Below are 15,185 nucleotides of genomic sequence, written 5' to 3'. Positions count from 1 at the left end.
CTCTTGAGGATAGCATGAAGCTGTCAACAAAGATGAAATGAAATCAACAAGAACAAAGCAACAATTTCTGTAACAATGCGTGGTTTGGGTATTGTTTTATTATTTTTTCCCCAGCACATCTTAAAAATCACACATGGGCATTTACTTAGAGAACAGTACAGTCTAGGAAAAGCAGTAAAAGGAGAATCCAAACAAACACTGAAAGCACAGTACACAGATTGTGTGTTGAGCCCTTTGGAAAACAGTATGGCTCAGTCTGAACTGACACAGCTACGCTGGAATCCCTAAGCAATTTTCCTTCCCACTACATATCCACTTTGAAGACTATTAGTGTAAAGAGAAGAACTGTTTGTATGCATTAGTTACAGCAGTATAATGGCTTACACACAAGTGCTTACCCACGTGTAGTTCCCAAAAGGTGACTACAGTACTGGCAGGAAAGATGCACTGCCTTGGAGGAAGACTCGGGATAAGATATTATTCAAGTCGTCTCAGAGCCAAAGTATTTCACAGGCTTAGCAAAAAAAGGACAAAAATTAAGGAACATGACCTACACATATTTCTCATAAGATTTATCATTGTTCAGAAACAGAAGTATTTATTACTCTGAAGGCACCATCACACAAAATACGACTGACGCACAAGATAAGGAATACGAACCCCACCCCCTCCCCGACTCCAGGCTCTGCTCCTCAGGGAGCTGTGTGAGCAAACAGCTAAGATGTGTAGTGGGTGTCTTCATGACACAGTGAGTATGCCACGTCCGCCGAGCCACATCTTAGGGCTACTAAGCTGGGACAGTAGGAGTGAAAATGCAAGAAAGTACATGTAAATTCCACTGACTGAACAGGTGTACATAAGAGTACAGGTCTACCACACGATTAGTTCAATATGCAAGAACAGGTGATTGAAACCAACACTGTGGAAGGGTCTTCCATGTTTCTACACACAACTACTTAATTCCTGATGTGTTCTCGAAGAGGAATTGCTTTGAACTGCTACACAAGCTCTGTCTTTAAAGACTTATCCTCTCCCACTCATTTTAAGTAATGGCTATTTCATGGGAGGGGAAAGAAAAAAAATCCCAACAAGGCACTGTATGCTTTGGGGGAATATTCTTTAAATAGCTCAAAAAATAATTATTTATAGAAACTGTATACCAGCACAAGTGTTTCATGTCCTTTTTGATATGTGAACAAGACTGCTCTAGTGGTTAAACAACACGTTTCATCACAGGGCGCTCACAAGAAACACTACCTACAGTAAGATGCCTTAAAAGCATGTACATAGACTACTTAGAAGCCCACACTAAAACATTTGTTTCCTCTCTCTCTCTCTCTCTCCTTTGGAAGGTCAGAGTATTTGAAAAATGTTCTTAATGATACTTAATGTATTATCTTGTTCCTTGTGGGGAAGAAACAGTATAAAGTAAACTCCTTAGGGAAGCAAAACAAAGTCGTTTTCATGCTCACAGAATTAAAGTTACTTAATTCTGCGATGGTTCTTTGGCTTCAGTGGTCCTTACTCACGTTTCTTAAGGAATTGCTGTGGTTAGAAGAGCACAAAAGTGCTCATTCTTTGAGGATCTTCCAAAGTTCAAATGGGAATGCTTCAGGTTCACAGGAAACTAAACACCTCCTAGGAATATAACATTGATTTAAAATAATTAGAGAGTAATTAAACCTAGCTAACAATATACTCAGCTACAAATCCAAAAGGATTTAGTTATATTTAGGTTGTACTTGATTATGCTTCATGAATAAAATTACAAAAATTTTGTTTTCAAATTAGTGGAAATATGAAGATGAAGAACTAAAATTGAAAGACAAACCCAGATGCAAACAGAAGAACAAACACCTTCATACTCCCCTTGAAGAAAAAAAATCTCTTAGACCCAGGTCCATTTTATTAATAATATAAGTTTCTATAATCTGGTGACATTACAGGTAGCTTTTACAGTTAAATTTCATACTAAAGACAAACAGTTGGCTTAGGGAGAAGAAAACTGAGTACCTTACATACTTTATGTCACACACTGTACTTCAATAGTTTAAAACAACCTTTGACACCTCCTGGGTTTCAGCATCAATGTATATGAAACTAGTAAGGATTGAACACACATATTGACAGGTGGCTCATCTGGGAATGTGAAGACTTCAAGCTTCCAGAACTTGCTAAGCCAAAGGTGGTTCTGGATTCTTCAGTCCTAACCTGGCACTTCTTATTTTTGGCTTTTCACACACCATGAGCTAAACCCTAATTAAAATTAAAGTTGCTAAAGATTAAATGGTAACAAAAAGTTATTAAAGCTGTCTTTAACTCCTGTCTCAGTGCTTCTTAAAATGTAGATATGCTTTCCACAGAATTCCACCTTGGTTGCTTCAAGCACCTGCATGTGCAGTTTATGCATCGATGCATAATAAATATTTGTGTCCTATGTTTACATAGAATAAATGCTCAGCCAAACTCAGCCCACTGGAGCAGCTGAGGTTACAGGCTTCAGCTTGGGACCACAGGGCTTTTCTGATCAACTATAGTTAGGAAGTAGAAAATACAAAAGAATATGACAACAGGAAATCACTGGAGCCAACAGGCAAAAGTCATTTTCAAAAATGCAAGTTAGGACTTACTTAGCAGCTACTAAAGGGATGTTCTGAAAGAGGTTTGCTTGTAACCACCTGCATCTAGTTTAATACACACACTGATAGAAGCTCATCCTTCATTGCATTTTTGTTTTCCAAAATACAACAACACAGCTATGTATACCAGAAGGCTTCCAGCTTCATAATTAGCTTTTAGGTAAGAGTACTATTTAGGAAGAAAACTCCCAATTCCTCAACATAGGAAAGAATGTAATCCTCCTTCTTTGTGGTAAAATGCTGGGCACAGTAAACATGTGGCTTTTGCAATTCTAACTAAAACTAAAAAAGTTCATGTTACTTAGTATAAGACTAATAAACTCACTTATACATTGTAAAGTGCACCAAACATTAAGGCAACCATTTCTCTAAGGGTCAATAAAGGTTGTTCATACTGAGTCCTTAGTATTCAATGCCATTTCTCACTAGCAGCAATTCCTATTCCCACTAAAATGCCAACTCAAATGTGACATCATCAAATAAAATATAGCTAATTTTAGAAAGACAAATCAATGTTATACAGTCCTGAAAACCAAATAGGCTACATAAATAAACTTATTCAAGCCTCACATAAAGCAACATCCCCTGGCTTTAACTTTTATGAAGCCATTTTCAGATATTTTCAGAAACAGGAGGCAAGGTTTTAAGTGCTTCTGTGTGTATACAAGAACTCAACTCTCTGCAGACACCAAGTATATGCTCAGGCACCTCTCAGCAGCAGGAGTGTGGAAGCAGGGAAATGCTTTCTGATTTACTAAATCAGAACCCAACAGTACTGACAAGTGGTTCATATGTTTCAAAATCATCCCTGTAGAAATGATTCAAACTGCAAAATGTAGTCGTCATTACAAAATCAAGGTTGGGGAGTCAGGCATGCATCGGAGAAGAAAAACAAAAGCATAAATCACTAATTTCCATAAGGTTCATGTAGAATAATGAACCAACAATTTCAGGTGTTACATTTCCTAATCCTGAGGTTGCTGAAACCTGAACTCCCTGGGAAAGAATGTTATAACAATCACGTGCAAAGGAATGGATCTGCTTATGAATCTATGTTTTATTGTAAAAATATTACTCAGAAACATGTATACACGTCAGTGAGATATTAGTACTGTATTAAATTTTACATTTTGATCACCAATTAGAGAAATTAGTTTCATGAATAGATGCATTTTGTAAAGCTGAGATTCTTATAACCCTAGAAGCAAGTGTTAATTTCCTCATCAGGTATCCAACTATTTCAAATATCAAGGGCTTGAAGCAAAGATCTGCTGGAAATTTTCTAATTAAAAATAAATCACCAGTGAAGAGAGGCAGCATCTAATAAATAATTATTTTGTTTTTGTTAAACTAGTATTTCAATTTTATTTGCTTACAGATTTTATTAGTTTGAGGCCAATTTTGTTAAAAATTGTTTATCATTTTGAAGTCTTAAAAATATCACTTTGTCAATTTTAGATTTTCACTTTTCTGGTTAAAGCTACATCAGATATAAAAGGTATCAAACTGCCCAAAAATACTTTGGAGCTGTTGCTACATAAACAGACAGTGTGTCCTTTTAAAGGATCATCTGCATTTTGACTTACATTAGCTGATCAAATATTAATTTTTAAAAAATTATCAAAAGTTAGATATTGCATTAAGAAAAGAATCCATCTCAAAATGTGAATCATGAACCTTGACAGTGATTCAACGTAACTGTTTAATATGCAGGTTTGAATGTAAAAATGTTTGCTATGTGTGGTTAATGTTCATTATTTAAGAAATATGATATTTCAAACTTTTGATTATGGCATGTGTATTAATAACTACTGTTTTAAAAATTTAGGTTAAACCAGTAATTCAAAAAAGGCATTAAACCATTATTAAAAACTAAAATGAAACTCTACTTTTATATGGAAGTTTTTCATGTTGTTTGGGCTAATTTTTTTTACAAAAAGGTTTTTTCTCATTGAAACTATTGAGGTTTTCCTATTTCAGTAGCTGAATGATGACTGTGTTTCTTCAGCCAAGCAATTCTTTGAACTGGAGACATTCAGTGTAAGGAGTCTTCCTTCTTCCGCTCCTCTGGCAGCTTCTCCTGCATCTCAGCAACAAGAATGTGAAATGAGAAACATCGGTACTCTAAATTGAATAAAGGCATTTCTTTCATGGTAGACCTTTCCTTCACATACAATGAAAGAGACATCAGCTTTCCTTATAAAACATATAAAAAATGAATTAGGATATAACCATATGTTATCTCAGTGATACAAATTCAACTCATACCTCAGCAGAAACAGAAATATGGAGAACAAAAGATGTCCCCTGACAGAATAAATCATCCTAATGATTTAAGGTTTCATAACTGGACACTAATTTCAAAGAAAAATGTAGGCCACGCATCTTACAGAACTGGAGGCGTCCTAAGTAAGAGGTTGCCTATACTCATTTTCATAGGTATTTTCCCTTAATGGCCTACTCACACTAGTAATGCACTCTTAAAAAAACATACATGTATATAACTCCTCAGTGGAATCCTTCCCTACATAGCTGCTTCCCAGAAACATTCTTTTAAAAAGCGGGCAGGCGAAACAATAGATGACACCAAAATCTGCCTTTGTCCCCCAAGAAGAAACATCAATACAAAACAGCTGGCAGCATCCTCCTCTGAAATAACAACTGGTAGCCAGCCTTGTGCTGCCTGACTGAAATTTGAAATGACAACCAGTTGGCTGTAAGCTAATGCACCTACAATGAGAGAGATTTAGGAATACCATCTGTCAATCCATAGATGCAGAAACAAAACAAACTACAGAATGAAACAAACTTATTTTAAACCAACAAACAAATGCAGCTGAAATAAAGTCCATGATATATTTGATTACTGGTATAACCATAGTTAAAGACTTAAAAGTGACATTTTTCTTAGCAATAGTAATGGATTTATAAAAGGTTTCTGTTTCCAAAGATGTTATTGGGGTCCACATATTCCTTGACAGACTTCAGCATCCCAAAGCCGACATCAGAGATACTTTCCTTTAGCCACTGCTTCCGTAACTTGCCCACTGAAAAAACAAAATCAAAAATGCTTCAATATACACTACAATGGTGGAAACCAATCAATCTTGCGACCATGAATGAACAAACACTGTGTGATAAATGCTTTTATTCAAAAATGAGAAATGTTTTGCTTTATTTGATTTATTGAGCCCACCAGACTATCAAGCTCATTAAGCCCAATGTATTCCCACGGGAAGCCCGTGCTCCACAGTGTCTCCTTTCTCTGCAGACTATAAAGTGGAGATGGAGGAAGCTTGGACTGAGATTATGGCCCATTTTACAAATAACAAAATGAGAAAAACATGCATTTCAAAAGAACACACCTCTGTCTGGTCTTTACCAAAACATGCCAAAGTTTCAGAGAAAATAAAATTAACTAAAGAAAACACACCCAGATGATTTTTTGGGGTATACTAGAGCAAAAATGACAAGATATACATATCCATAAAATATTCTGAGAAGAACAAAATCTTTTTAAAAATTGAAAAAATCTGAACTTTGGGATTAAGAAAAAATATCTGATTATGAAGCTTTCCATTTACATTTTCTTTCCATGTAACTTTACAATAAATTTGCATGTTCAAATAATGGTTATTTTTCTTCCTATTGTTTTTCCAGAATTAGAGATTTTTTTAATCACTGAATAAATCAAATACCTAAACCATCTTAAATATAACTATCAGGTTTTACATACTATATGTTTCCCTTCTTGTTTTCTAAGTCCTGCTAATTTATTCTGAGAATAACGAATACAATAGTTAGCAGCATAAATTATATTTTAAAAGGCATTCAATGAAAAACATAATCTTTTCTATGTAGAACTTTTGTAAGAAAGGATATGTACTTAATCTATAAAAGAATTCTGAAACATCAACTTGCTGTGGCATTAAAAGGCAAAGCAAGATACTGACTTATCTGTGGCAAAATGGATAAACCTTATTTATGGCTAGAATTATTTGTGGTCAGTACTTGTCAAATGTATTATTGCAATAATTGAATTCAAATGGTCATTTTCCACAAATGTTCATTAATGATCTAAGCCATCAACAATGATTTAATTGGCCAACTAAAATGGGAAAGCTTCTTTCATTAAAGCATTCAGCCTGTCATTCTAAAATGCACTCCCATTTATCAGGCTGCAGTGATACACCATAGTATCTGCCTTTTGGAAATCTTAAATACCATTTTAAGCTCAAATCAAACCATCTTTTCTGTCTAGTTTCCCAGGAAACCATCAATTGTCATTAAAATAATAAATAGCATGACATTTTCAGAAAGCAAAATATTCTGCTTGGATTCTGGAAATAAAAAAGTACTGCTGGTATTAAGAAGAGGGAAAATGCTCTACAGCAGGAGAAAAAAATCTTAAATTCAAAAGAAAAATTCTGTTTAAAAAAGAGTTTGTTAAAACCAGAAGCTGAACGTACAAATTCTTATTCATGCAATCTCTACCACTGAAAGATGTTCTACCAGGTCCTCCTACTATCTCCCTAAGGGACAACTCACCACAATGCCTCAGCCTGAGTTTTCTCATCTGCAAAGGGATTAGAATCTACAGGATCTTTTCACCTCAAATATTCGATGATTTTAACACATAAGTTACAAATCAGTTATTTCCAGATTTGCTCCAGGGTGTTAAAAAGAAAACAAACCTACTCTGTGAGTGGTAAAAGTGTCATTATTTTAAGCCACCAACACTGAGGCAACTCAGGAGAGTGGGGTGAAAAGCAGTCAATGCCAGTCTCCACTGTTATCTGTAATATAGTTTCACTGAATGTGTCCTGTGGTTATGGATGTAATTGTCCTGAAAAGACTGCAAACAACTGCTCCAACAAGATGGAGCACATTAGAACCTCAGCAGGATGCCCAACAGCTAGCTTGTCTGCCTGGTTTTACACCTCTAGTAATAATGCAATTCCACAAGGAACTGAACCATCGTGTCTGAGAAGCCACCCAACAGTCATTGCATATTTAATGAAGTCACTCACCAAGCGCTGGAAAACAGAAGGTGCTTGGAGTGCATCATTAGTTCTGTCAGAAGGATAATTTACACATCTATCTTGTCAAATTTTCTATGGTTTATACTTTTACAATAATCAATCTAACATACATTTGATTAGTGAACTAGAAAGTTAAAAAAAAAAAAAAGAAAGAAAAAAAGGCAGTTCAGGCAGCATAGCTGTGGCCCCTCATAAACATATCTGATAAAAGAATTTAAGCCCCTGATGATTTGATGGCAGAGGTCTGTGTGTTTCTTCTGTTAGTGATAAGAAAATTTAAACTGAAGTCAGAAATCACAATTTATGCAATTAACGGGATGAGAAATCTTTTTGGTTTTGCTTAACAATTTAAGTCAACTACACTACAGGATAAATGCACAAACAGAAAATAGAGCTTAAGCAGAAATGCTTAATGAGCATTTATAATAAGAGATTATTAGAAATAGTCTTCATAAAATTCTAGGGAACCTTCTTCTCTGGCTGCCTCAGATGAATTAATAAATTAAAACACAACAATGAAATATCAAAGGCCCTAATCCCGAAGGGGAGATCACACTTGAAAGTAGAAGACTTTTATTTTTTAGAGCTAAACAACAGCAATAATAATGCCCTTTGTACAGTCTTTATTTTCATTGCTAAGAATTTTAGAAATTAGCTGGTTAGACTGATCTGCACATATGTAACACATTTGTGTGCATTAACTATACACTAGCTGCTTAAACATTTACAGACTCATCTTCAGAAAAGGTAGAAACAACATTCTGTCCTTTATGCAACATGCCATACTAAAGGGGAGAATGGATGAATGAAAACAGCAAATAACAGATGGTCAAGACTATTGCAACATTTCTTGTATGAACAGCTATCTATGAAAAGGTTTGTGTACATTCATACTACATGAAGCTTACTTCTCTTTCCAGACCGAGATTATCTGACGTGTGGGGGGCATTCATGACTACTGACTCAAACACATCCCTCTGACTTCTGATTCTCTGGAAGTATAAACCTAGCTTGAGAGCCAACAGGAGAGCTAGAAAAGCCAAGTCCACCAATTCTCAACATAAGAAAAAGACCCTGTATTCCTCAATTCACATTTTTTCTATATATTCAATGTTCAAAATGTTCAAATCAGGTATTTAAGAGTCTTAAATATATTTTTAAAGATACAAAAATCATAAGCCAGTCAAATAATAAACATTACAGAAAAATAAAGGGAGGAAATTCTTTTTCTGCTTAATTAAGAGTGGAGTTCACTTTTTTTTTTAGAATTTCTCATAAATACAGACAGAATAAAATAAATATTTTGTGTTTTTTCCACAATATACAGTACATATTAAAAATTATACTTTTGGAACAGAGAAAATAGAAGCTTTTGGAACAGAGAAAATAGAAGCTTTTGGAACACAGAAACAGAAGCTTTGAAATCATAGGTTCAACAGTCCTCTCTGGATGTTAACAGCTCCAAGAAAGAACACACTTAGTGTGGAAATCAACAGAAAAGCATGAACTGACCTGTGAACAGGGGGACAGGTAATGGGAGTCGTGTATGGAATATGTGGACACAGTGGCCAGTCTAGCCACCAAAAACTATTTGGAAGGGACAAAAGAATTAGCAGAAACTACCAAATAATCTCATCTTAAAAGGGACACATCTAGTGTCTGCTAGCCAGAATTCTTTTCAGCTAAATTAAAAACTTTTGAATTATGGAGTTGATTATAAGGTTGAAAAAATCTATTATACATTACAATTATGAAATGGGCTGGACTTTTAGAAGATTACTGAAGATTTAGAAGATTTAGAAGATTACTGAAGCCTAGAATCAGAATTTAGCCAAAGTTAAAAGCACCTGACCATTATTTTAACTGTATTTTGAAAGCTCTAGTTTAAGCATCTTTTTAACACTATTCTATAGGTCATTTAAAAAAGAAACTCTAGATTTAGCCGCTTGCATGAGTGATCTAAGCACTGACTTTGTATAAGATTTCATTAATCCAACCAATCTACCAGTGGATTATGTAAGAAACTAGTGCTAAAGGGACACAGACCCCTTGTCAGATGAGGTTCTGGCCCCAAGAAACTTCTGGCTCTTTGGAGAATCTGGTGATCTGATGATGAGGATATTTCTTTGGGAGGGAGTGATGTGGGGTAGAAAAGAGGACTTAGTTGTCCATTTGCTTGTACATTTGTATGTGTGTGTGTTGGATTTTTGTACATGCTGAAAGTAAGTAACAGACCTCCAACTGAGGGATACTAACACCCAGCTTTTAAAGACACATGAGATGAGACAATGACTATCCACGAGTCTAATTTAATGCTTATGCTCAGTCATGTCTGACTCTGCAACCCCATGGCTGTAGCCTACCAAGTTCCTCTGGACTGTAGCTCACCAGGATCCTCTGTCCATGGAATTTTTCAGGAAAGAAAAATGATGAAATGGGCTCTTCGTTTAGAAATGGGTTACCATTTCCTCCTCCAGGGAGCTTCCCAACCCGAAAATAGAATCTGCATCTCCTGCAATGGCAGGCGGATTCTCTACCACTGAGCCACCTGGGAAGCCCCAATTTAATGTTTAGTGGATACTTAAAGTCATGTTTGATTTCTTTATTAAAGTCATCTGATTTATTTTCTACTACTAATGACAGTTCTAATATCAAGATGAAAAATTCATAGATACCATGGACTTTTAACAAAGCAATTAAAAAATCTGGTATAAGATTCTTTTCTTATTAAATATTTTTAAATGCCATTTTTCTCTATGCTAAGGTTTTACCTGTGCAGTTTACAGAGCAGCTCTAAGATCTTACAGATCCTTGAATAGGTCTTTAGAGATTATGAAACAGGAAGAAAATCTGAATGACCAAGATGAGAGCAGAACACACGAGCTGGATTCAATCTGTCTTCAGAACACAATCAAGTGTTAATTCTGCTCTGTGTCCCTAGAAGATGGACTGACAAGCTCAAAATTTAAACTAAGTGGCAGTTAATGCCTATACAACCGAGCTGAAAGCAAGTAAGCAGACCAAATAACAGGAAAAGGGCAGAAAAGGATAGAAAACATCACATGCTCATTGAAGGGTCACGTTTTATTCACTTTTGTAGTCCTGTTCCATAATACAGGGCTTCTCTGGTGGCTGAGACAGTAAAGAATCTGCCTGCAATGTGGAAGACCCAGCTTCGATCCCTGGGTCAGAAAGATCCCCTGGAGAAGGGACTCCAGGACTCTTACCTGGAGAATTCCATGGACAGAGGAGCCTGGTGGACTATACAGTCCATGGGGCAGCAAAGAGTCGGACACAACTCAAGGAATAACACTTTCATTTTCCACAATACTGGGTATCGACATAGTAAGAATAAAAAAATGTCAGTTAAACTACAATGAACCACAGTTATCTATAAGCCACTTTAGATAAAGAGTAGGGATGCAAATATCCAATCTGGGTTTCTTTACTTTCCTTTGGTTTTATCTGCCTTGCATTCTCTATATTCTGACATTATTTCTTAGATATACTCAAGAGTTCTTCTATGTTAGCTAAGACTGGAGAAGGAATGTCACAGAACCTCACTCGCTTCCTTCAAATGTCTAGGAGCCTTTGGACTCTTTATCAACAGGTCTCAACAGAGACAATTTTGCAACACAAGGGACATTTACCAATGTCGAGAGACATTTTTGGTTGTCATAATTTGGACAATGTTACCGGAATCTAGTGGGTAGAGGTCAGGGATGCTGCTAAACATACTACAATGCGTAGGACAGCCCACAACAAAATTATCTAGCCAAAATGTCAACAGTGCCAAGATCAGAAAATCTTGGACCATATATTTCCAAAGGTCCATTTCCCAGGAGCCCAAATAATTTCCATAAAAGCAAACATATCTTCACTGCTACAATCAACTGAATTAGAAGAAATGGCTCCTGCTATTGTAAGGTGACCTTGTTTTAAATTTGAGGCTACTAACCAAACTGAGGCTACCCACTCCAGTATTCTGGCCTGGAGAATTTCATGGACTTAGTCCATAGGGTCACAAAGACTCAGACATGACTGAGTGACTTTCACTTTACCAAACTGAAAGAAATTCTGGAAAAAGTGGTAGAGCAGACATAAATTATACTCAGAAAACCTGCCATTAATGACAAATGCTAGTTTATTTTAGAACTTAACTCCTAAAGACCTGAATCTAATTTCTACTGAAAAAAATTTTAAGTCATATTTTTGGGCCGTTTTCCCAGCCAATGTGTGAAAATACATATGAAATAAAGCTTCACAGCACTGCTCAATACAATTTTCTGTGATGACAGAAATATTCTGCATCTGCAGTGCTTACCTCAGTGGCTCCTAGCCACATGTGGATATTAAGCACTTGAAAGGTGGCTATTGCAAATGAGGAAATAAATTTTTAATTTTATTTCATTTAAATTTAAATTTAAATAGCCACAAATACCCTAGTGGTTTCTGTGTTGACAACACAGATTATTAAAAATTAAATTTATCTAAAGTCACTTTTAACAGATCTTACACTTGAAAATACCTATCAGGATTCATTCCTAATCACCTGAAAAAATAGCTACGAAAAGTTAATGAGTCTATAACAATATAATAATATAGTAGAGGTATTCTGAGATTAACAAACACTTAATACTTAAAAGAGTGCTGTGCTGTGTGCTGTATTTAGTCGCTCAGTCGTGTCTGACTCTTAGTGACCGCACAGACTGTAGCCCACCAGGCTCCTCTGTCCATGGGGACTCTCCAGGCAAGAATACTGGAGTGGATTGCCATGCCCTCCTCCAGGGGATCTTCCCAACCCAGGTATCGAACCCAGGTCCCCTGCATTCCAGGCAGATTCTTTACCTTCTGTACCACCAGCGAAGCCCACTTAAAAGAGTCTTGGTCATAAAATTGCTAGGGAGAAAGAGTTCTCTTTAGAGGTCCAAAGAGAAATGGTTATTATCCAAGCTACCTATTCTTTCCCTAGTGGCTGAGAAAATACATCTAAAGCTGGAAGCTACTACAGGTATATATATAGCACAAGGTAAGAGGTGGCAAACACAATGTTGTCCCTGCCCTCTGTCTGGGACTGTGCCTCTTTAGCTTGCATGGGGAGGAAATGTAAGGATACAATATTCTTACAATAGATTTTGTCAGCTCTCAAATCTGTCTGTACTGTGACATAGTTGAAATAGTTAAGTAGTTAAACGTTCAACTACATCATGAATTAAATTGTCTTTTACAGTCTGGTCTCAGAATCTCACTATTTCAACACTGCTTCAGTGGAAAAATATACTCAACTTTTAAGTTTTGTGAGAAAAAGCCAATCACAAAAAAGAAAGGGCAAAACAAACTTATGCTATCTTATGGTAATCTGATAAAGATTCGAAACTGGAAAGGCTATACTCATCTGATAGCTATCAAAAGACCAAAATCACAACAAGCATATTGACACTGATATAGTCGAGACCCAAAACATTTCCATCCCTACAAGGAGTCCTGTGTTGCCTATTTATAGTCATCCCTGCCCTACACCAACTCATGGAAACCAATAATGTGTTCTCTATTTCTCTAATTTCACTATTTCAAAAATGTTATAGAAATACTATCACAGAGTATGCAGTTTTGGAGGACTGGCTTTTTTTCAGTCAGGGTAATTTCCTGGCGATTCATCCAAGCTGTTGCATGTGTTTATGGTTCATTTTCTCTTACTGCTGAGTAGTATTCCACGGTAGAGATGTACCATAGTCTGATTAGCCATTTAATCGCTGAAGGACATTTGCGCTGATTCTAGTTTGGGACCACCATGAGTAAATCTGCTGTTACGTACACGTACAGGGTTATGTACGAACTCAAGTTTTCAATTCCGTGGTATAAGCATCCAAGAGCGTAACTGTTGGGTTGAATGGTAGTTACAAGTTTGATTTTTATAAGAAACTGCAAACTGTTTTTATGGTAATGATGGTGCTACCCTACATTCCAAACAGTAATGCATGATTTATCTAGTTTCTTTATATCCTTGCCAGCATTTGACATTGCCACTATTTTCTAATTTTAGCTTTCTAAAATTTCTAATCAGTGTATAGTGGTTTCTCTTGTGGTTTTAATTTGCATTTCCATAATAGTTATTGTTTCCCTGGTGGCTCAGTGGTAGAGAATCCGTCTGCCAATGCAGGAGATGTGGGTTTGGTTCCTGGGTCAGGAAGATTCCCTGAAGAAGGAAATGGCAACCCATTCTAGTATTCTTGCCTGGAAAATTCCACAGAGAGGAGGAGCCTGTCAGGTTCCATGGAGCTGCAAAGAGTTGAACATGATTTAGCAACTAAACAACAACAATGGTTACTGATGTTGAACATCTATTCATGTAATTATTTGTCATCTGTGCATCCTCTTCAGGGAAATGATTCTTCATGTCTTCTGCCCATTTTCTAATTGAATTGTTTACATTTTACTATTGAGTTTTGAGAGTTTTTTATATTTTATAGACATAGATCTTTTGTTTGATATGTGGTTTGCACATATGAAAAGGCTAACTTTTCACCCACTTAACAGAGTCCTTCACAGAGCAAACATTTTTAATTTTGACGAGATGCAATTTATCAAATTTTCTTTCAATGGACTATACTATTCGTGAACAGTCTAAGAACTCTTTGCCCAACTTTAGATCTTGAATGGTTTCTCTTGTTTTTTGTTTTTTCTAGAAGTTTTGTTATTTTATGTTTTACATTTAAGTCTATTACCTATTAAGTCAATTTTGGTATAAAGTGTGAGGTTCAGGTCAGGGTTTTTTTTTTAACCCATGAATTTCCATCCAATTGTTCCAGCACTAGTTGTTGAAAAAGCTACATACTTCCTCCACTGGTTGCTTTATATCTTTGTCAAAACCGGTCGGACATATTCATGTGGGTCTACTTCTCAGTTCTCTACTTTGTTCTATGGATCAATACTCCTCCAATACCACAGTCTTGATGACTGTATTGTTACGTCTTGAAATCTGATAAACTGATTCCTATGACTTTGCTGTTCTTTTTTCATCTACTTATTTCCTTTACCTTAACATATAAATTTCAAAATAATCTCTTCCATATCTACTAAAAATATTTCCAAAATTTTGATAGGAATTGTATTAAATAGGTAGATCACTCTAGGGAGAACTGACATGTTTATACCAGGTCCAGTATTGTACCAGTCCATGAACATATCTCTCCATTTATTTAGGCCTTTAATTTTTTCATCAGCATTCGGTAATTTTCAGAACAAAGATCCAGTATATATATTGTTAGATTTATGCATAAGCGTGTACATATTTTATTAGATTTAAATGCCTTCTTTGGAGCAAATGTAAAGGATACTACATTCTAAATCGCAGCTTCTATATGCCTATTGTTAATATACAGAAATGTAATTGATTTCGGTGTGTGCTCTTATAAATCTTGTTGATCTTGTTTTTGTGTATTTTTTTTTTGCATTTTCTACAAAGACAATCATGTCTTCTATAAATAGTGATAATCACCTTGTC

The 15,185-nt window shown here is 35.8% G+C and overlaps 1 protein-coding gene across 1 annotated transcript in view; it reads right to left on the bottom strand.

Moving 5' to 3' along the window:
- Positions 1-1,876: 1,876 nt before the first annotated feature.
- The window catches only part of AGPS (alkylglycerone phosphate synthase), a 135,541-nt gene continuing 122,232 nt past the window's right edge, over positions 1,877-15,185 (bottom strand). Inside the window, exon 20 of the mRNA XM_065931812.1 lies at positions 1,877-5,686. Coding sequence (XP_065787884.1) covers positions 5,565-5,686 — 122 coding nt within the window. The 3' untranslated portion in view covers positions 1,877-5,564. The remainder of the gene's footprint in view (positions 5,687-15,185) is intronic.

The sequence above is a fragment of the Muntiacus reevesi genome, chromosome 3 (genome assembly GCF_963930625.1).
Source record: "Muntiacus reevesi chromosome 3, mMunRee1.1, whole genome shotgun sequence".
NCBI lineage: Eukaryota > Metazoa > Chordata > Mammalia > Artiodactyla > Cervidae > Muntiacus > Muntiacus reevesi.
This window is presented reverse-complemented; position numbering and strand designations above follow the sequence as displayed.